The sequence below is a fragment of the Galeopterus variegatus genome, unplaced genomic scaffold, assembly GCF_000696425.1.
Source record: "Galeopterus variegatus unplaced genomic scaffold, G_variegatus-3.0.2 Scaffold2054, whole genome shotgun sequence".
NCBI classification, from domain to species: domain Eukaryota; kingdom Metazoa; phylum Chordata; class Mammalia; order Dermoptera; family Cynocephalidae; genus Galeopterus; species Galeopterus variegatus.
In genome coordinates this window covers 133,910-157,256 of record NW_007728165.1, presented here as the reverse complement: position 1 = coordinate 157,256, position 23,347 = coordinate 133,910, and the positions used below count along the sequence as shown (strand labels likewise).

The 23,347-nt window shown below is 33.3% G+C and overlaps 1 protein-coding gene across 1 annotated transcript in view; it reads left to right on the top strand.

The window, feature by feature from the left end:
• TRDN (triadin) overlaps positions 1-23,347 on the top strand; it is a gene marked incomplete at its 3' end in the record, with an annotated part of 179,582 nt that overhangs the window by 71,843 nt on the left and 84,392 nt on the right. Inside the window, exons 3-4 of the mRNA XM_008580267.1 lie at positions 8,167-8,325; positions 9,648-9,680. Of these exons, the coding sequence (XP_008578489.1) occupies positions 8,167-8,325; positions 9,648-9,680 (192 nt within the window). The remainder of the gene's footprint in view (positions 1-8,166; positions 8,326-9,647; positions 9,681-23,347) is intronic.

Below are 23,347 nucleotides of genomic sequence, written 5' to 3'. Positions count from 1 at the left end.
TATTAAAAGATGATTTATTTACCTTTAACAGCCTTTCCTGACAAACTAAAAAGTTAGCATTCTTATGTAGATAACCAAAATTTATTTTGTAATCTTGGTATGACTACTGTCATGTAAGATTTTCTCTTAAACAATGATTAATTTTCTCTGGCCTATTTCTCCTTTGTCAGTTTTTTAAATCTTCCATCTGATTTTTCAAGACTTATTAAATATTTACTTTTCTGAAAGATTTTTCATTATTCCTCTAGATATATTTGGCTTATTTTCTCTTCTACCATAATATCATATCTTTCCATATAATTGACACACTATAATATTATATCTTTCCAATTGTAATTAACACACTACATTGTAATTGTATGGTTTGTGAGTTCCCTAAGAAAAATATGATTTCTTATTTTTCTTTGATTCCTCCTCCCTCCCTGCAAAGATAGTAATTGTTTGAGGAATCCTTGTTAAATAAATGAATAAACACGTTTCATTACTCCTTGTTTTAATAGAACAGGAAAAAATTATATCTCAATAAGAGTTTTAGTAAAATGGATCTTCCTAGTGAGGTTAGAAGTGCCATGGGGATTTCGTTAGTCTAACTCTTTATTTTACCAACTCTAAGGAGTTTTCATTGAGGGTAAGGATAATCAACTCCAGGGAATTTTAACTTCTGTATATGGTCTCTAAGTTAGAAATCTAGTTGAATGAAAATCTGTTCAGAGACACTTGGATTTGAAGTTAAATCTCTTAAGTAATTCAGTGAAGATGATTATATACAACTCTTTAAATGTCTTACTTTTAAAATATAACATCTATTCTTGAGTATGACAGTATTATGGTACTCACTCATTTGTAAAAGAAAACGTTTAAATATATGAACACGAGGTTTCATCATACTTTTCTCTTTATAGAAGTATCTCACAAATTACTTCATAACCTAATTACCTACTCTGAAGTTAACTGATCTCATATTTGTACTTTTTGCCAAGTTATAAGGTGTTAATTAATAAATATAAAAAATTATTTTAAGTGACATATTGTTTCAAAGGAATTTTACAATGTAGTTTGAATTTCATAGTTTTGTCCATGTGACAATACTTGAGGTACTATTACGTACTGTACATAAAGCTATCAATGCAAAGCAGTTGAATTTAATTTTCACTGGCCTCCATTTATCTGTCTTATTATCATTTTTACCTTTGCTCCTCCCAAATCCTGATCAGATAGCCAGGTCCACTTCCATTAACCCTCTAGTATAAGTAATTTTAAAAGGCCAGTATAAGTGACTTTAAAGAGAGGATCTCAAAGCTAATCTTCTCACAAAATTTTTCTTGGATGGAAAAGCTATTTTTAAAAAAGCGATTTTAGGGCCACAAATTTATCACTATTTTGGTTACAACAAAAGAAGTTTATCAGATGCCAAAATATCAAGAGTTGCTTCTGGAACTGAAGGAATATTACAAAAACATAGCCATCCTCCCTGCATTTTTCAAAAAAAACCATGGAAAGATGTGTAATTTCAATAGTATGCCTTTAGAAACTTCTGCTGGCAGGATGTAAATTCATTTTAGGGTTTAAGTATAGAGGAATAAAGCTGTTGCATCTAATATTTCTTGAATCCTTGACTTCCTTGGATTTATTACTTATTTCTATAGTTTTGGCTTTACTTTCCATTTGAAATAAGATAGAGAATAGGGAAACAATAAATTTATGGGATAAAAAAGAGGTTGAAAGCCTCTCCATTGTGATCATAAAAATTAGAGATGGTAGTTCTGATATCATGGAATTCAACGAGATGCTCAAGACACATGATCCAACCCGTAAAAAACAGTTTAGAAGTTACTTTAGACTGGACCTAAATACTTTAAGGTTCAATGCCTTGAGTAAACATCGCTTTGATGAAGACATCTAATTTCATAGTGAATGTAAAAGCACCTATTTTTGTTTATTATTTCATAAATATTTGCACCAAGTACTGCAGATGCTGGAATCTCCACTGCTCAAAGACTCAGAGGGCCATTAAGTTTACCGTGAGTCCTTTTCATTTCAAATGCATTCTCCTTAAAAATAAATTATATTAAATTAGTGTTTCTACCTTATATTCTTAGGAAATAGTTGACTATTGTAAATGATGCCAAACCTCAAGCCCAAACCGTTTCACAAGCATTTGCATTCCTGAAGCCTATCAACTCTGGAGACAGGCATTGCTTTATGCCTATACTAACACAGCACTCAGATTTTTAAAAATATTTTTATTTTGCTTTTCCCAATTGTGTTTTCCTTCTTCCCATCTTAGGGTGTGGGGTGTGAATGGGGAAACACATCTGAAAATCTGTTTGGCTGTGGTAAAATTCTAGCAAAAATCTGTTTACCCTCAAAGTAGAGATTAAATAATTTCACAGTAATTCAAAGCAACACTGCCATGTAACTCAGGGTGTTTTAAATGATGTATAATTTGCTGAAAGTTTTTTTTTAACGATTAAAATTTCATGAACAATAAGTATTCACATACTTATCTGAAACAAGGGGCAGAGGAGAAACCAGTCACCTAAAATTACAATTTCTTTAGGTCTAAAAAATTGCTTCTGTTTATTTTGAAACAGTGTTCCTCACATATCAAAGTGAAACCCACCTAGATAGTAAGTTCATAAGTGGCAGAACTATGCTAATTATATTACACTTAAGATAGGATATTGCGTATAATCAGTGCTGATTAATTGTCTTGAAAGAAGAATCTTTATTTTCTTCTAGCTAACTTTGTATTAAGTACTACTGTGTGCAACTACACACATCAGTTTACAAACAAGTTCAATTGTTCCTAATTTAGGTAGTGTTCATGACATTGTAATCAAAGCTTACCGCAGTTTAGATCCAAATATTTAGATCGGAATATTTTCTGAGAGGTAAGGGGCAAGCATTAGTTGTTTCACGAGTCCTGATGAAAGCAGTGTTTGGATTTCATAAATCCTGCCAAGGCTGTCTGTGAGGACATTGTGACTAAGTGATCACAGGATAGCATTTATAGCAGTCTGCATTTATGGAACACTGCCATATGTTTGAGTTAAATGATTATTAACATTGAATTAATAATTATCTAACATTTACTAGAGCCTTTGCCCTGCCTTAGGTTCTTTACACCAAGGAGTTTATGTACACTGAGTTTGAGTGAGCACAAGTAAGTGTCATCTGGCATATGCAGAGACCCAGCAGCAGAAGGACCAGAACATGACTGAGACGTCTGTTCTCTTGCCATCCCATGGAGTGTCTCATACAGATGCAGATGGGCAATTCTAGAGACCTCACCTATCAGCTACTCTTTCTTTTGATAAGGAAAGCATGAGGGCAGCATTATAGTTGGGGAATAAATCATTTGAGTGTGAGTGCCATGAAGTCAGAGTTTAGGTGCCAAATGCCCCTGTGGGATCATGAAGATGCCAGTTGTGTTGCATTTGGGGATCTTGAGAGAAGTTGAGATTATATACACAGCCTTCTCTTTAGGAAAGGGGAAGTCAATGGTCCCAGGAAGAAAACTGAAAAGAGTCTGTGGGTCACTCAGTAATCTTGCTTATTTCTCCACATTGACATTTATTAATTATGAGGCACTGTACTATTGATTTGAATACATTATTTCATATAATACTCATAACAACCTTATGAGATAGGTATTTGTATTATTCTTGTCATTTTATAGTTCAGCAAACTGAAGCATAGAGTACTTTATTCTTTTTTCCAGAATATAATTCTGTTTGCGAGAATATTGGAATATGGAAAGGCTGAATAAAGGGATAACAGGAGTGAGGAGTTGAGTTCTTGATTTAGAATAGTGACTTTGGAAAAGCAGAGGCATTGATGAAATTTACAAAAATGGCAAAGGTAAATCTAAACACCACAAAGCTATTAGGTGGTGGGAGTACCAAGACTAGAGAGAGGCAAGTGAAGGATTCACCTTGGGTGCAAAATCAAGAGGCCTCCAGGAAACACAGTAAATAATATTTCAATGTAGTATTAAAATTTTCAAAATTAATGCAAAAATCTACGATGAACAAAAATATCAAAATTTTAAATAAAGACAGGATCCTTATTACTTGTTTTTCCTTTTGTCTCTGGATCCAATATGGCTTGGCCAAGCATGGGGGGAGCCTGAACTTGAATGCTATGTCTGAACTCAGAGCCTGAACTCAACCATTATTTGCTCATGTTTCCCAAGATACAAAAGATAAAGAAGAATCAAAAATTACTTGAAAAAGGTAAAATTGCTGGTCAAAAATAGTAGGAAAAACATGAACTTAATTCTTTAGGAGGAAAGCATAGAAAATGACTAATTTAATTTCCCTGGTATAGTTCCATTTAGAGACTTAAGTATGTATGTAGTTTGACTTCAAAAACAGAGGACAAATAACAGTCTTATTTAACTTTAAAGTTTTCTGGCCTCTCTTGTCTTTCTTGACACTTTTTTTTACCAGTACCAAGAATCCAGTTACTGACCACAAGTAGCTTAAAGCAGTTTCCCCTGTATCCAGGGGCATATTTCTCTGTAAGAAATGTAAGGTATGATTAAGAGTGACTTTAACACTGAGAAATAATTCTTATCTCATATAACAGAAGCACTGGAGTTAGGGTGATTCCAAGATTTGATAATTCAGTGCCTCAGCAATGTCATCTAGAATTCACATTTTTTCATTTTGAACCTTTACCTTCCTCAGTGAGTCAGCTACTGTCCTCATGGTTACAAGATGACTGTAGTGACTCCAGGCTTTATGTTTCCACACAACAAAGTTTTTGTTCCCCCTTCTAAGATCAAGAAAACCCCTCCCAGAATCTCCTCATCCAAAATATTACCCTAGAACTAATTATGAATTCATGGTCTTATTTGTTGGATAGTATAATAATATATAATAACATATAACATGTAATATCTAATGAAGACTCTTGCTCTGGAGGCCTAAATATGGGTGCAAAATCTGGCTCGATCACTTACTGGCTATGTAACCTTAGGTATCTTATTTAAATTCTGTGTGCCTCAGGTTTTTTAGATTTAAAAAAGGGATAAAATAATACACCTATTTTACTGGGTTATTGAGAGGAAAAAAAATGAGTTAATATATTTAAAATTCTTAGTGTCTGGTAGGTATTTTTTATGATGATTCTCACTGTTGTGGAAGCATGAGAGGTAAGAAAGAACAAGTATCTGAGTATCTCTTAAAAAGGAAGACATCAATAAAAGTTTCTGTTGCATTTTGTAATATTTTTCCCATTTATATGATTTGGATGTGATGTTTGAAAGAGGAAAGAAGAATTAACTTCAGGACTATATGCTATTTAAATATGTGTGTGTATTTAGGCTTTTGAGTAAGTCATCCACATGGTTGAAAATAAGCTGGTCTCAAGCCAGCAGCATTGACTTCATGAACATAGCCTGAATTGACTATTTGAGAGCCAGGCGATATATATTAGGGACTTCAAAAGTTCATGGAAACACTCATATTATCTTTCAATTCCATTTCTCCATGAACTCACTGAAGTATCCTCGTATGTGTCTGCATAATATATATAGTGCATTTAAGCACAAGGATAATTAAACAGATATCTTTCTTGTTGGATTTTATTGTTAAGTTCCTCAGTTAACACTTAGAAAGAAGGAGAATGGGAAATATTCTCATTCTATTCTGATCGTAAAAATCCCATTTGCAGTATTCTTCCATTAGACATAAAATATAGCAGTGCTAAAAATGCCTTTTATGGTGCCAGTGCAATCCAGTTCCTTACATATGATACTTTTTAAGTTCTCAATTGCAATTATAAAATGCACTTTATTTCCTTCATCTAAGGATTAATCCCCCATTTGGACTACCATTTCTTGCTCACATGAAACTCTCTAGAATGCAGGAAAATAGGGTGCAAAGTGTAAAGGTACAGTATCAGTGAATCATGGATACTGGCTTCTCTGAGACCAGCATTTTATAACTTGGGGTCACTGGATGGTCTGTGTGGTCCATGAACCCCCCAGAATAGAACATAAAATTTAAAAATTTCCCAGAAATCCTCTCTCATATCGTTTTCCCCCTCTCTATGAGATCTTACATAAACCATGGAATATTCTTCCCATTTTAACAATGCAAAAAAAAATCCCAAATCTGCTGTGATTCCAGTCCCTCTTCTAATAATACTCAATCTCTTTCATTTACAGTAAAATATACTCACTTCCTCCAAATTTTTTCCATTGTTTTGAATGCATTCCACTGAAACTGCTTTTTGAAGGAAACCAATGACATCCTCATCATTAAATTTAAAAATCCATTCTCAGTCTTCATCTTATTTGACCTGGCAGCAGCATTTGATAGTCGATCACTCTATCCTTCTCAAAACTATTTCTTTACTTGATATCTAGTGCATACAATCTCTTGGTTCTCTCTCTCTCTCTCTCTCTCTCTCTCTCTCTCTCTCTTTCTATCATCTCTCCTTCTTGATTCTGAGAAGATTCTGCTGGTTTCTCCCCATTTCCCTGACCTGTCTCTCTGTCTTCCAAATGTTGAAGTTTTGCTGCATCCACTCCCTTGGTGATCTCTGTCAGAGTCATGGTTTGAGCACCTTCTACCCTCTGTTGGCCTTCTGAGTTTCTATCTTCGGGTAGAAATTCTCTTTGTACATCATATCGAGCAGTACACATGTCTGCATCTCCATGTAGATGTCTAATAGGCAATTAGAAGATTGAAAAGTCTAAAACACATCTACTTTTCTAACACATCTCCCCAACAATAACCTTGTTTCTATCCAGTCTTCCCTGTATCAGTAAATGGCATTTCCTTCAGTTTGTTATGCCAAAACCTTGAAGTTATTCTAGACTTTCCTCTTTCTCACACATCCAACAGCCACACTGGAAGCATATACTATTAATTCTACCTTTGAAATGCATTCAGAATCTGGCCACATCTCCTCCCACATGCTATTACTGACTGTAAAAATCACCATCCTCTGTCTCCTGGATTACTCATCTCCCAGTTTCCAACCTGGCATCCTTTCAGTCTTCAACACAGCAAAAGAAGTTTCATAAGTCAAATCATTGAATTCCTTTGTTCAAGCTTTCAAATGACTTCTGATCTCAATCATAGTAAAAGTATAATTTTGGAGTACTTAACATTTACATAATATAATACATTGGTAAATTCTCATCTCTTAACTATATCAAAGGGAGAAGAGTCTCTGAAAAGCTAAAACAGTTTTTAAAATTAAGAAAAACATAGCTCTAAGATTTAATTATAGATTGGTGAAAAATCAGTTGCAAATTATGCCATATATCTAGATACATACATCATCTCTTCAATCAGATCTGAAAGGCTACTCTTGCCTCTTCGGAGCAATTTTCATATAATTAGAACAGCATTTTGGAAATCCCTAATCCATCTATTTGTTTGCATTTATTATTTAATCTCTCATTTCACAAACATTTTACTTGCCCTTAACATATAAAAGGGAAAATTTAAAGATTTCAGTTTTTCCTAATTCTATCCATTAGAGTTATTAGAAGTTCAAATACTTTTTTAGTTTCAGGTACTGGGACGTCTAACAAGGATAAATCTAATCAAATCTAGCTTATCTAGCTTGAACTTGATATGATCACTACCTTGACAATTCAAGATTTTTTTCCTGATGTATGACAAGTGATAATAAATGGACTAATCGGTCTTAATTTAGCCACCACTAAAGCCAACTTTGAGACTTTATTTTTAAAAATTTTTACAGGGCCATCTTCTTTATGATGCTGCCAAATATAATATTGGCTAACAATGATTTCTTCCATTCCTGAACATCCATAACTCAGGGTTTATTTGCAATTTGGGTAATGTAAATACACAATATTTTAATTCATTCCCAATTTTTCCCTATGCTGAACTCTTATTTAGATTATAAACTTCTCAAGGGCAATTTTTTCTTGGTAACTCCATAATACTTGGTACCAGAGGTATCCAATAATATTACTTTTAATTGAATACACATGCATACCATGGCAAGATATAGTATCTATTTCTGAGCAAAAAGACAATTTTGGACAAGCAGTATTTAATTCTTGAAATTGACATATTCATTGTTTCAAAAGAACAAATCAGGAAAAGCAGATTTTCTTAGGTTCTTCGGAAATGATTGCAAAATTTTTCTTTTGTTTTCAATTACTTGTAGCAAGTTCTATTGCTAAGATGGGCTCAGATCCTCTAAAACTCGTACATGATGCTGTGGAGGAAACTACAGACTGGATCTATGGCTTCTTTTCTTTGTTGTCTGACATCATCTCATCTGAAGGTGATGAAGAAGATGATGGGGATGAAGATACTGATAAAGGTATGAAGAATATAGAGACTTATCTCACTGCTAGGACCAATATTAGAAATGTATTGCAGCGGCTCATTAGGTTTAAGCTCAAATGAGCACTCGGGTCAGGCAAAACCAAAATGAATGCACTTCTGAGAGCTAAGAGCATATCAACAGGCTGCCAAATGGAGTAAATTGGTCTCTATTTGGTTTTCATCTTATAGCTTCTTTGCCATTATGGCAAAAATGTCAAAATTAAATGCTACTATTAAAGTAGCATTATAGTAGAGTCTTATTATGCACTACTATAAGCCCACAATAGAAACTCACATTTATATGCTTCTTTGGGGGGAAAAAAATAGTAGCTATTTCTGAAGTTTATCTCTAGGAAGAGTAAAATAAAAACTGTGAACTAAAAGTACATGTAAATATCTTATACACATACGTCATATTCATAGTCAAATAACAGAAAGCAATCTTACTAAAAGCACAATGAAAAGAGTCAATTTATTGAACCAAATGGAGTTGTAGAATGGAGGGACATATTCTAAAGGCCACAACAATTATGAAAATAAACTATGTACTTTCTTATATATATTAATGAGTAAAAGGAAATAACAAACTCAAATCACACATAAACTGCCATTGAATGGGTATGAAAAGAACAAAGCATTGTCATTATGTCTTTTAGATGACTTTTTTAGGGTCAGTCTTAGTCAACAGAAATCATATATTCAGACTTGAATACCAAGAAAGCTCTTATTAGAGTCCGTTCTTCAACTTAGTCTGAATTTATATTTGTTTTGGCCCCAGTGAAAGGTCAAGATGAACAATAGATAACTTAAATTAACATGATATATAACCTATAATGTATAATTTGGATCACTGCCACAATTTTAGTGAACTCATAAAAATGAAACTACTTCAACATTAATGTACATAAACAAAGTTTATGCTTAAAAAGTGAAATTTGGGGGGCCGGCCCGGTGGCACACTGCTACAGTGCGCCGCTTGGGAGCGTGGCGGTGCTCCCGCCGAGGGTTCGGATCCCACATACAGACCGGCAGCTCACTGGCTGAGAGAGGTGTGGGCGCAATACCGAGGGTTGCGATCCCGTTGCCGGTCCTGGTCCGGTACAGGTGAGACACTGAGGGTTGCGATCCATTGCCAGTCACGAAAAAAGACAAAAAGGAGAAAAAAAAAGTGAAATTTGGGATGCAAAGTAGTATAAGGACTATGACTGTCAAAACTAATAGGTTTTCAAAAAATAAACAAAAGAAAATGGGAAAATGGGAAGCCATATTAAAATATGCTAAATGTTTTTCTAATTTATTGTTTTTGTCTTGATTTAGGAGAAATAGAGGAGCCTCCCTTGGAAAAAAAAGGTTGGTTGTTTTCACCTTTGAAAAAAATTCTTATTCTTTTATGGTAATGTCCATTTGTAGTGTGACTCAAATATATTTCACTTGTGTTGCAGCATTAACTTATTTTTAATATAGAATTTTAAATTAATGATTAGATCAAGATTTATAATTAAGAAAAACAATACTCAATTCCTTCCAATGAAGCAGATCTCACTATTTTTTCATTTAATAGATGCCTTCTTCGGTAGATTTGTGCAAATCTATCTATACACAGACCAATGTGGGTTGGGATTCAGGTATGAGGAAGAATTCTGTAGCCTTGGAATTAGTTCAGAAGATGATGATGCCCATGGTCTTTATTATCATATGGCCAAATTTATTGATTTTGAAGTTTTCTTCTTATTCTTTTTCTTCTTATTTTACTGTCAGTATTATTTTCCATTTTAGGTGATGACTGTGGGACAGGATAGCTGAGCTAGTGTGGAGTATAATGGTCATGGAAACAAAGGTATATCCAGTCAGTATGTATCAGGTGTGATTCCCAAGGAGTGGAATCAACTGGGTGTGCTTGGTTGTGGTGCAGAGGGATTCCTAGCAGGAGCAGTGTATTAATCAGGGTTCTGCAGAGAAGCAGAATCAATAGGATATGTTATAAATATATGAGAGGGGACTTATTAAGGGAATTAGCTTACGTGATTATGAAGAGAAGTCCCACGATAGGCTGTCTGCAAACTGGATGCTGGTAGCATGGCTCAGTCCAAGTCCGAAGGCCTGAGGACCAGGGAAACTGATGGTGTTCTTGGTGTAAGTCCTGGATGTGGGTAGGGTGGCTCAGTCCAAGTCTGAAGGCCTCAGAACGAGGGAAGCTGATGGTGCTATTGGTGCAAGTGCTGGAATTCAAAGGCTGAAGTGTCTCGATCTCTGATGTCCACAAACAGGAGAGAAGAGTGCATCCCAGCTCCAGTGGATAGAGAGGGAGATTCATCATTTTCTTCCATGTTTTGTTCTCTCTGGGACCCCAGCAAATTGGATGGCTCCTGCCCATACTGAGGTTGGATCTTTCCCACCTAGTCCATTCAGGCTGTTACGCTAGTTTCTTCTGGAAACACCCTCATGGGTACACCAAAATGATAGCCAGGTTTCTTGGTATTGCTTAATCTAATCAAGCTGACACCTAGAATTAACCCTCACAAATACCTAAGGTCTTCAGTGACTGAGCAGGGTGGTCACAATCCAAAAGAAGGGAGCAATAAGCCAAGGAAAAAGAGGTACAGCTATGGAGCCAGAGTCTCAGAGGGGAAGGGATTTTTACAGGAAGGAGTGGGAACTATGTCTTAAAGAGGCAATGGGGAGCAGGGACTTTTTAGAGCTGATCTCCCAAGGACAGTGACTAGAACATAGTCAGATTTTAAGCTAATGAGCAACTCATCATTATCTGGAAATAATAGCCTTTGTACATGTTTATTTCAATTGGAAATAAAGGGGAAAAAACAGATAAATGTCTTCTCGCTTATAAATTGAATTCCACAAGAATATAATAAGGTCATATTCTCCATAAATATATGTGTTATTTAATAAACAACCTCTTTCTTATTGATTTGAATTCTTACTTGGAATTATTTTAAAATTAACTTTTATGTAATGATTAGTGTAAGTTGAAAAACCACACAAAGCTGTTTAATTATTGTTTCTTAAATTACTGCCTTGGTTTATCATATCAACAAAAAAATCTGTTAAGTAGTTGTTTAGGATACTTTTTAATGTCAGTAATGCTCATTAGTCAAAACAATCTAAGGCATATATGTGCTTAAACATCATGTACACTAATTTCTAGACAAAGTACATATTCAACACTAGGAGGACAAATGACTTAAAATCACCTGAATATATTTTCTTAATAATATTATTCACAAAGTTCCATAAGAAAATGAACATTTATGGAAACATCTTATATGCTCTACCTTGGATACAGAAGCTATATAACATTAGTTGAAATTGGACTAAAGGAGATATATTTCATTAAAATTACTTATTTTTTATGTATAAGCTTTTTGTGCATTCATATAGGCAATAAGAGTTTGGAAGCAGTATGTGATATTTAAGCATTTTAAATACATATTCTGCACTTGAAAGTATACTTTTAACATTATTATTAGGGAAGAGATTCTAAGAGCATACTCATATCTCATCATGGGTTATTTTATGCATTTTTATATTTAAAAAGTTTGGTTTAAGAAATAAGTTTTTTGGTAATCTAGAATGATAAAGTCTCTTAAAACATTTGATTTTAATCCATCTAAATGATTATTCATTAATACCCCTTCCAAATCATATTTATTCAATCATATTTAATCATTTTATACTACCTAAATCATCAGACTGTGTCATTTTTTGTTCAACTTCCCTGTGTCTAAGACATTTTATTTAAATGCACTTAAAGCATTAGTTTTATTTGTCCAGTTATTGTTATCTTACCAAAACAGAAACTCAGACAGCTTGTTATTTATGGGTGAAGTTTGCATTTCTAATTTGATGTGGAATAATGGTCCAGTCGACTAATCTCAGGTTGCAGGATTGATTATTAAACAGATTATTAATATGGATGAAATTTTTGAATCTGCTATTCTATGGTGTATGTTGTTATATATAAATATAGCTTTAGGGTATTACATGTAATAGTACCAAGTGTCTTTATATTCTATTTGAATTTTATTTTTCAACTTGTCAAAATTTTAAAATATTAAATTCTATTACCAAACACTCCGTGATGAGGGTCCAAGGCACTAAACCATTAGAAAATATATTTTTATTTAATTATCTAAAAATTTTAACTATGAAAACCAAATACCATTGTAAATCACATTTCCTGGAATAATTATGTGCTTTGTATGGTTGGGTGTACTTTGCTTATCTGGAACTGTCCTGTTGAGCAGTATTCTTAGCACCAAGGTACACCACATGGATACACCTCTTTCTAAGGGGTACAAAAGTGCAGATAGCTTTAAACAAATCAAATGCCATTTGTATGCTTTCCTAAAATTGATCTGCCTGAGAACGTTCCCAAGTTTATAGCAGTGCAATTTCCACTTTGCAATCTAAAGGAATATCTTCACATATCCCCAAATTGCTAGAATGTGACCCAAAAGGACACTTAACTAGTGGGTCTTCCAGCCCTGTCTAATGCATACATCTGCTAAGTGAGAAGCATGGTGTTGATACACAGGGGTTCTGTGTCATGGTAGGATGTTCTGAAGTCAGATACGTGATAGAGTGAAGTTATGGGAACAATGACAAGTTTCATTTCAAAATTTTGCTTTTTATTTAGCTGAATAATGTGAAAGAGTGCATTGCTCTTGAGGGACAGTCTCATGAGAGCAAACATCAGTAGGAAATACTGAAAGCTAAAAATTGCTTTCACAAATTTTAACGTTAAGCAATTCTTTAGAGTTATTCTCAATACTTCTTTCTAGGAAGTGCCTTAGCTGATAAGAAAAATGCTTTGAAAAAACCAAAGCAGTGTAGATTAGTGGCACTGATTCTTTTAAATATAACTGGAATATATTCTGGGACAACCAAACTTTTAAAGATGCATTGAATAAATCATCAGACACCATGTTTCTGTGTTTCTGTGAAGGTTAATTCTCTATTGTTCAAAAAGGAAGTTAAAACCTACCTTATGAAATTATATTGTGAAATATTTAATCTAATCATAGTCAAACTTCATCCTATTTCATCTAATATAAAATCCTTGTATTTTTCACCTCTTATTGAAAAAAAATTAAATTATATGCTATTTGTGGAACCAATTAACTATATATGTATATATGTGAATGTATGTATGTCTATGTATATATACATAATATATTATGTATTATGTATACATTATATATATGTATTTTCACCTCCTATTAAAAATAAAACAATATACTGATTCGTATTATGTTTTAATTCTATTTTCCATGAACTTTTTGAAGTACCTTCGTATATATGTATATTTACCATGTATTTTTTGCATGATACATTATAAAATTTTTGATGATAGCTAACAAAATTATTTCTTTTATGTTTGAAACTTATTTAATTATTCCCAGAAGTAAAACATCAGAGTTTGATATCTCCCTCACACATATATTGCAACATTATAAAACTTTTTTTTTACCATACTTCTAGCTTCATGAACAACTTAAAATTTGTCTCTATATAACATGATGTTAGTACAAATAAAATAAAATGCAATAAAATGGTGGTTTGTCTCATTTTATCACTTATTATTAAAATAAATTTATTATTTTAAGTTCACATTATTTTAACTACTTTTAATAACATATATTCCAGATGTGCTGCAAACTTTATTGCTTAATAGTAATTATCTCAAAATTCAAATTAAAACTGTTTTTTAAATTAAAAAGTGTAATTATATATTTGTTTGACAGATAGCAAGTTTGATTTGGGTAAGAGTTTTTAAAATAAAGGGTAGCTTTGCTCATTAGCTAACATAGCAAATGTTTTCCATAAATTAAATGAGTAGCAGCTCCAAGGTTTAGATAATAATATTTAAAACAAGAAATATATTTAAAAGTACATAATACAATACCATTTTACCCAAAATTATTATAGTTCACAATATTTTTATTTTTCAACTTTTTGAGTATAATGTTTACACAAGGTACTACCTGAGAGTAGTAGATTTATCTAATAATCATTTGGAAAATCTAATAAAGCTGCTTTACTTCCCAGAAATTTAGAAAGTGAATGACTCTGAGGACAGAGTAACAAATTTTTGCAAATAATGTTTTTCAAATCTTTGTTTTCAATAAAATTGAAGATGGCATTAATCAGTTACTCAAAAGAGAGATCATTGAAAATAAATTTCTTGTTTATTCCATATGCCATTTTGACCTTACTTCGGAGACCAAAAAATTAAATAACATTACCATAATAAGATTGGCATTTCTGTGCGAGTGCGTGTGTGGGCCTGTGTGCGTGTGTATGTGTATATGAGGGTACTTCAAAAAGTTCATGGAAGAATTTGTATTATCTTTTAATTCCATTTTTCCATGAACTTTTTGAAGTACTCCCATGTATGCATAAGGCATACATATGTATTTACAGATGTACATAAGGCTTCTCAACACTTGTATCTTTAAAAACAAAAAAATAGGGGTAGATTTGTTGCTAAACCTTATCTTTTTCTAGCTGTAAATCACATTTATCCATAGAGACACTAACTACTCTTAAAGCTTCACTCATCTCATAACGAAAAGACATTCTGGAGCTGGCCACTTTGCTCAGTTGGTTAGAGCATGGTGCTTGTAACACCAAGGTCAAGGGTTTGATTCCCTCCAAAAGAGATGACATTCTAATGAAATTTCTCTTTTCAGGTTTAATGATTATTTATGAAGATTTGTAAAATATTAACCTTTTATCCTTACGTCTAAAGGTATACAAAATCATTTGATATGAACAAAATTTAAAACTTACAATATATACACGTTTTTTTTCTAGAGAAGCATGATGGTGTAATAAAAAAAAAGTTTTTCCAAGAATAAAGACATATTGCTCTTGAATAAAATTTTGTGAGAGAGGTGGAATGAAAATATGAATTCAAAGAAAAAAGGGAAAGATGTAGAACTTCCAAGTGTTAAAGAGCTTTTTGATACTTATTTTAAATTGATAATTTAATCGTATTTTCAATCTATCAATTCAGTTTTTAAAGGAATATAGCAATTTTATTTTTAAATGTTGATATTTACGATAATCTGTAAATCACATAATTTGCAACTTTTTAACTTATGATGAAAAATTTTCGATATTGTCTTAAAAATATGGGAGAAAATACAGACTTCTCCAAAATGTTCTAAGGAATGAAAAAGGAAAAAAAAAATTGAAGATGTCTGTAATAGAAATTGAATATTTTACTTTCTGGAAAACCGTAAATTTTTGAGAGAGAACAAAGCACAGAGGCTTAAGATTCCACCCGTAATGAAGCATATCCTTAGATAATCACTATTTCAGAAACACTGACATGTTGTATTCCTTCTAGGGTTAAACTCAGTCAACAAATTTATTTTTTAATTAATCTCTTCCAAGTGTTTCCATGTGCCAAGCAATGTGCCAGGTGGAAGAAGCATATGTGTTTGCTTACAACATTTCCAATGGCTGACGATGAAAGTTTATTAAATAAAATAATAAACTGTAATGGAGGTTTTATGTAGTATTGCTAACAAAGATAATTATTTATTAGTAGTTTCAGGATCAATGTAAATGGTATTCTATAACCAAAGAAGAAAAGATCATCTTGTTCAGTAAAAAAGATTGAAAAGACCATGTTGAAGAATTTGATGAATAAATGAACAAATGAGACAGTTAATGAGATAAAATAGTCAGGGCATTGCATATTTAATAATGGTAAGAGTAAGTCTTCACATGAGATTATCATATATAAACTGAACTGAAAGAGGATGAAAATATGAACAATGGCAAAACTACTAAAAGAAAATATAGAGGAAACACTTCATGAAGTAGGACTGGGCAAAGACTTTATGAACAAGACGCCAAAAGCACAGTCAACAAAAGAAAAAAATAAACAGATGGGATTATATCAAACTAAAAAGCTTCTGCCCAGCAAAAGCAACAGTTTACGGAGCAAAAAGGCAACCTACAGAAGGGGAGAAAATATTTGCAAACTATGAATCCAACAAGGGATTAATATCCAGAGTATACAAGGAACTCAAACAACTTAACAGTAAAAAAACAAGTAAGCAGTTAAAAAATGGGCAAAGGAGCTGAACAGGCGTTTCTCAAAGGAAGATATATGAATGGCAAACAGATACATGAAAAAATTCTCAACATCATTAAGCATCAGGGAAATGCAAATCAAAACCACACTGAGATTTCATAACACCCTAGTTAGACTGGCCAGTATCAAAAAGACAGAGAATAAGAAATGCTGTAGAGGATGTGGAGAAAGGGGAACCCTTCCACCCAGTTGGTGGGACTGTAATTTAGAGCAGCCATTATGGAAAACAGTATGGAGCTTCCTCAAAACAACTGCAGATAGAACCGCCACACAATCCAGCAATCCTGTTGCTGGGTGTATACCCAAAGGAACGGAAATCATCATGTCAAAGGGATATCTACTCTCATATTTATCACAGCTCTATTTACAATAGCCAAGATACGGAACCAATCTAAATGTCCATCGACGGATGACTGGACAAGGAAAATGTGGTGCATATATATACACAGTGGAATACCACTCTGCCATAAAAAGGAATGAAATTCGCCAATTTGCAGCAATGTGGATGAACTTGGAGAAAATTATGTTAAGTGAAATAAACTAGGCACAGAAAGAGAATTACTGCATGTCATCACTCATAAGTGGGAGCTGAAAAAAAGGAAGAAAGAAAGAAACAAACAAACAACAATTACAATAATTTCTTGAACTCTCAAAAGGAGAGAAGGGACTGAGGCTACCAGATGTGGGAAAAGGGGAGGCAGTGGAAGTTAGGGAGAAATTGGTAAAGAGCCACAAAAAATATTTATATTGTATAATGATTTTTTTATAGACATTATAAATAATTACACCTCATTTTTAGACAAATAAATTAATTTTAATTTTCTTAATTTTTCATAAGTACTCCAAGTCAAACTTAAAACCAGGCTCAGCGACACTGATATAAACACACACACACACACACACACACACACACACACACATACACACATACACATTCAGAGAGAGAGAGAGAGAATCCAGTAGTCTTAAAGCAAAGTTAAAAAATATGTCTATGCAGCATAGGCATGTTAGTATTTTACTATATTTTTTTCAAAACTAAAATACTGGTTTATCAAAAACCTAATATAATTTTTTTGTATTACTATATTAATTTTTCTATGACAGTAACTTTTCAGATTAGGTAAATAGTCACAGAAAGTATAATTCTTTATCAGCTTTTTAATTCTTTTGTATTAACACCTCTAAGTGCAACACAATGGATATACTTATCTCCTTTTTACAGTTTATTCTTATTTAAAATTTCATCTGTAATAAGTCTGTATTTAAGAATAATCATTATAACATTTATCTCCTTTGAAATACATAATTTTAAAAGACAATAATAGTCTTCTAAGAAGGAATTCTGTTTTATAATGTCTTTTCCTGGTAGCTAGCTTTAAACTTAAGAAAAAATAATTGCAGTCATTCAGAATTATGTACACTCAGTTTTTTGGACAGGAAAAACTGGTCATCAATTGTAGGGGTACAGGGGCCTTTCTGGATTATAGATATATCATTTGCCTTAGTGCAAAGCACCATTACATTATGTTTAATTTCCTTGCTTCCTAATTACTTGCTGTTCAAAATAAGGAACTATCCTTAAGGATGAGAAGCACCCAGATATGAAGGCTGATGTTCTATGAGATTGTATTTGATGCATGCTAATGGCAGAAGAAGAAACTCCTCTACTTAGAGCAAAACAAATTACATTCTCCCTACAGTCGAGATTTAAAGAGCTGCTCAGTAAATTCAAACTTCGTTCTCTCATTGTGTATTTTTCCTACTTTATTAAAAGCCACAATAGCTCTTTGCAGTCAGAGTAAATGAGGAAGAGCCAGGAAATTTAAGCCACATAAATATTCAAGACTGTAGGATTAGGCCATTCAGAAGGTTGTATCACGCCATCGGGAGTAAGATAGATGGACGCGTTTGCTGCCAGAGCTTTCATTGCATCCATCTTTTCTGGCAGTTTCGGTGCTTTACACCAGGCTGAACAGTAAGTGTCTGAAAAATATGGTGTATGAAAAAAAGAAGGAGAATGGAAAGGTGACTAAACTTGTTAAAATTCATAGTCTCAGAATATTGGTTACTAGGTAGGCCCGAGTAACCTTGTTAAGTAGATACATTTACTATTGGATCTCTCTGAATAAGTCTAGATCAAAACTAATTTCCATAACTGCACAGCTGCATATTGCTCTCAGACTGCGCGAGGAACTTACTGCTTTATCCTCTCCCTGTCTTTCACAATCTTGGTCAGATCTGTGATGACAGAGGGTCAAAGCTCCAAGAGAACAGTGGGCATGGAGATGGGCTTAGAGTGAAAAAGGCTGAGAAGAGTAAGGAACAAGGAGATCTAGTGAATGATCCAGAAAGTCACTTCTCCAGGTAGTTGCTAATGGAGTAAACTCTGGGCCCACTGAGTCAGGCTACTTCAGTACCTGTGCTACTAAAAGAGCTTGTTCATCTCTGTCAAGGCACACAAACTGGAACCAGGAGGTCACAAATATTAGTGGGTAAAACCAAAGCCTGAAGTCACAGTCCAAAGAAAGCAAGAGGTAAGAATTGGTGCTAAAATCAGGAGGAATCAAAAGACTGTTAGGCCCAGCCATTTTATGTAGTTCTTCTTGCTACATGTCTACCTGTTCCTAAGGTAACTGAGAAGCCTGTGTGTGGGAAGTTGTTAGGTCTAATGTATTTTAGACTCTTCTCTCTGCAGTCTGTCTGTTCCCTGTTTCATAATCATGAGAAACTAATCTGCTAGTTTAATGCAGATGGCTGAAAATTTTATCTACTCCAGGTATTGTGTTTTCATTTAGAAGCAGTCTGCTAAAAAATAAAATAACAACACAAAGAAAAACAGAAATTTTACAAGTGGTTCGCAACTTGTGTTTTGGATTCAAGTGATGTCTTAATTACAATTATTTTGCTTGCAAGATACCAAAATTCGATTCAAAAATTGGCATAATGAAAAAAATACTTTATTGGTTTAAGTGATTGAAAGTTACAAGAGTAGAACCAGCTTCAGTAATGGCTTGAAATCGGTTTTTATGTAATGCTATTAGTAAATCCTCTTTTTTTACGTCGTGACCCTCTTTTCTTTCCTCTGTTTCATTTGCTTCCTTTTCAGGCAGGCTTTTCTCTCCTAGTGGCAGTTAGAATCATCGGAAGCTTGAGGCCAAAATTATTTTACCTTAGCAACTCAGGAGAAGAGCCTGTGCTCTCTTTCCCAAATGTTTCTCAAATGTTTTTCACCCAAAACAATGTAGTTGACCCTCATTAATCTGGATTGAGTAACATACCCTTGTTGGGACCAATCAGTTGGCCAGAAAGACGCAACAAGCTCTTTGTCAAGGCCTAGGGAATGGGCCCACCCCTGGAACTAAAGAATGGGTTAGCATCACCCAAACTAAGTGAAAGTTAAAAAGGGATATTGTTACAATAATAAATTCTAACAGGAAAGGCACAGGTGTCCACAATATCTAATATTTGTTTCTAATTTAGAATTCCAGATTACCTTCCATCTCCGATGTACTAAATCAGACTCTCTAGAGGTTGAGCTTTAAACAGTTGAATTATTAAAATATTTGCAATGTGTTCTAACTAAAAATAAGGATGAGAGCCATGGCAACCCATAAGAATAATTCTAAAATAGGAGATTTTGTGTATTGTTAGTCCAGGAAGGGAGATAGTTGAGGATAAGAGAAAAACTGCACATTTTGTTTATACATAGTGACCCCTGTATATAAATTTACTATTAGTAAAGTGCCAAAACATGAATGATAAAATGCAATCTAAGTTAATATCACTGTCACATTGACCTAGACCATTGGAGTAACTATTGATAATTGATGCTCAACAGCTGAACATATAAAAATTTTAAACATGACAGATGAACTGAAATGAACACAATAAGGAGATAGTTGCATTGGTCCTTGTTCTGCTGTTAACCTGCTATGATTAAGTCACTGAATCTCAGGGTTCTTAGTTCTCAAATCTGTAAAAACAAAGACACTGGATTTACTGATGTTCAGGTAATTTCTGATTTTGGTATTTTATGACTTTTTGATTAAACTGTGGTCATATATTAACAATTTTATTAAGAGTTTTCTCTGGACTAGAGTTTCACAACTCAAAGTGTGGTCCATGGACCAGCAACTTTAACATCATCTGGGAAATATTGAGAAATGCAGAATTCAGACTTCATCTAGATCAAATAAATCAGAATCTTCATTTTAAGAAGATCTCCTGGAGATTTATATGCAAATTAAGATATGGAACATTGATCTAGAAAGTAATTCACACTTTTGACTGTGATTCTGAAATTATTACCTGAGAGTTTATTTAAATTATAGTTCCCTAAAAGTTTCCTTACCATGAGAGACTAATTGAATAAGTTTGGCCACAGCTCAGGAATGTTTAAAAATCTTCCCTGATGATTCTGATGTACAGTCACATTAATCTTATCTAGTACCTCATCAAATATGAAACATACTAACAGACAAAAACCCACCAAATCTGTAAACTCTACCATGAATAGCTTGTCAAATGTATTATTTGTAATAATTTTCACCTCTGTCTGGTTTATGCATACATGGGAAATGGTATCTCTTTTTAAAGATGGAGAAAATAAAATTCAAAGAAGAAAAGTGGATCAACCTGAGACTACAGAGTTAATAGTAAAAATGAGATAGCTTAGATATCGTCTTAATGTATTAATTTAAAAAATTTTGTAGAGGTCATTAATATGCAGTGTAGCATCTATTATTTTTCTCGAAAAATTTTACCTTATCTTTCCAACTAATCAAACATAACAAAGTAAAAGCCCCAAATATTTTACATCTATGGGGTTCAACATCCCTGAAAGAAACTGTCCTCAATATTTGCCTGTCACTATACCTGGAGTGTATGCCCACTTAATCACAAACATTAGGTGCTTCCAGGGGGAGAAAATATTTCTCTTTATACTCTGCAGTAATCTCAAAATTTTTGTAAATCAATACAAAAGAAAAAGTGTCAGAAAATCACAAAAACAGATGCATACTTATAATTTGGTATATTTATCTAAAATATTGAGTATTCAGTAAAATATTTTCCCTTAGCATTATTTAATTAGCCACTAAATAGATAACTAGATTTGCTCAGCCGTTTATCATAATTAATCTTCTGTGTACTAATAACAATTGGCAGAATCTTACAAATAGAGATTCCATGTTCAAATGAGTAAATAATTTGAATTTTCAATATTAAAATGAGAAAAACTGTAAGAAGACATTTTATATTATCTAGTGCTTGTGAGATATCAAGAGAAAACATAGTGATAAAAAGCATTCTTTGAAATCCACAACCCTCATAATAATTTAATAAACTGAGTTGTCATCTTAAAAGAATCAGGATGGTTGCCTTGGTGACAGAGATTATTATCCTTTTAACTTCTTGATTCTGCCATTTAAAAATCTTGAATTGATAACTTTTTGAATTTATTAACAGTGTGGCATATTTATAGAGAAAAATTGCATGCATTAAAGCAGCCATGTAAGTCTTAGACAAAATTACAAACCATCTAGGTAACAATAAGCTTTGTTAGGATAAGTAGATAAAAACTATTTACTCTAAGCAAAATACATAAAATATAACAAAATACTTCAGAAAGACCATACTACTTTTAGGAATCATTTAGCACAATGTATTTTCACTAATTTTGGTCCAATTGTTTGTTGCTACTACCAAGCTTCTCTGTTTTAGTACCCGTGCCTCTCCTTCCAAGTTACACGTGGGAAATCCAGCTCAGCAAGTCTTGGGAAAATCTACGGCCCCTGTAATTACCATTGGAACTGTGGTAGACATAGAGCTTAGATAAAATATACGTGGACATAAATAAACACCCTAAAGAAGAAGGAAAACCAAGCCAATGAAGTGAATCTTCACTTATAATTTGGAGAAATTTTAGAGGTTCTCTCTGTTGAGTGATTGTGTGTTCCTACAGGACATGTAGCACACCATGAGAACCAGAAAATTCTTCATTACACCTGAAAATTCCAACTTGGCCTACCAAGAGGATCACTAAAGTCTACGTTGTCCTCTCAGATGTCCAGCATAATTATATTTGGCAAATGCCCAAATTTGACAACTCTACGCAGGAAATACCATAAACACACAAGCTAGACAAAAGAGAATGCAGATTATCACTTAAAAGTCCTCATCAGTGATTGGGAATGCTAGAGAAACGTAACAGTACCAAACTTGTAGAATGAAGGGAATAGAAAATTTGGGCCCATTTTTAAAAGCTAGGTTAAATAGCATATTCCATTTTTAAATCTTTCCCCCAGTTTTTTCTGTTGAAACAGACATGATATTTGATTGTCAGCATTTTATTATAGGTATAATGTATTCATTTATAGTTCACTTTTTTTTTATATAAACATTTATGAATAAGTTTTTAAATAATGCAGTGTATTTAAAAACATGCTTAATGTTTTTAATTTGATTATTGTTTATTTTTTTAGTGCTCCAGAAAAATGATATGAAAAAAAATCTATGCATTATGAAAAACTTTTAAACAAGTGTTACAGTTTACAAATACTTTTCACATACCTTATTTTATTTCTATAAATAGTAAAATTCTGCAACTTTTCCAAGCATTTCTTTTTTTTTTTTTTTTTAATTTTTATTTTGTCAATATACAATGTATATGATTATTATGGCCCTTCACCGACACCTCCCGCCCTCCTCCCTCTCTCCCCTCCCCCCCAAGAATGTCCTTTCCGTTTGCTTGTTGTAACAACTTCAAAAAAAAGTATAGTAGTTATATCTTCTTCCCCACCCCCCCCCCCCCCGCGTTTTTTTTTTTTTTTTTTTTTTTGTGTGTGTGTGTGTGTGTGTGTGTGTGTGTGTGTGAATGTGTGTGTGTGTG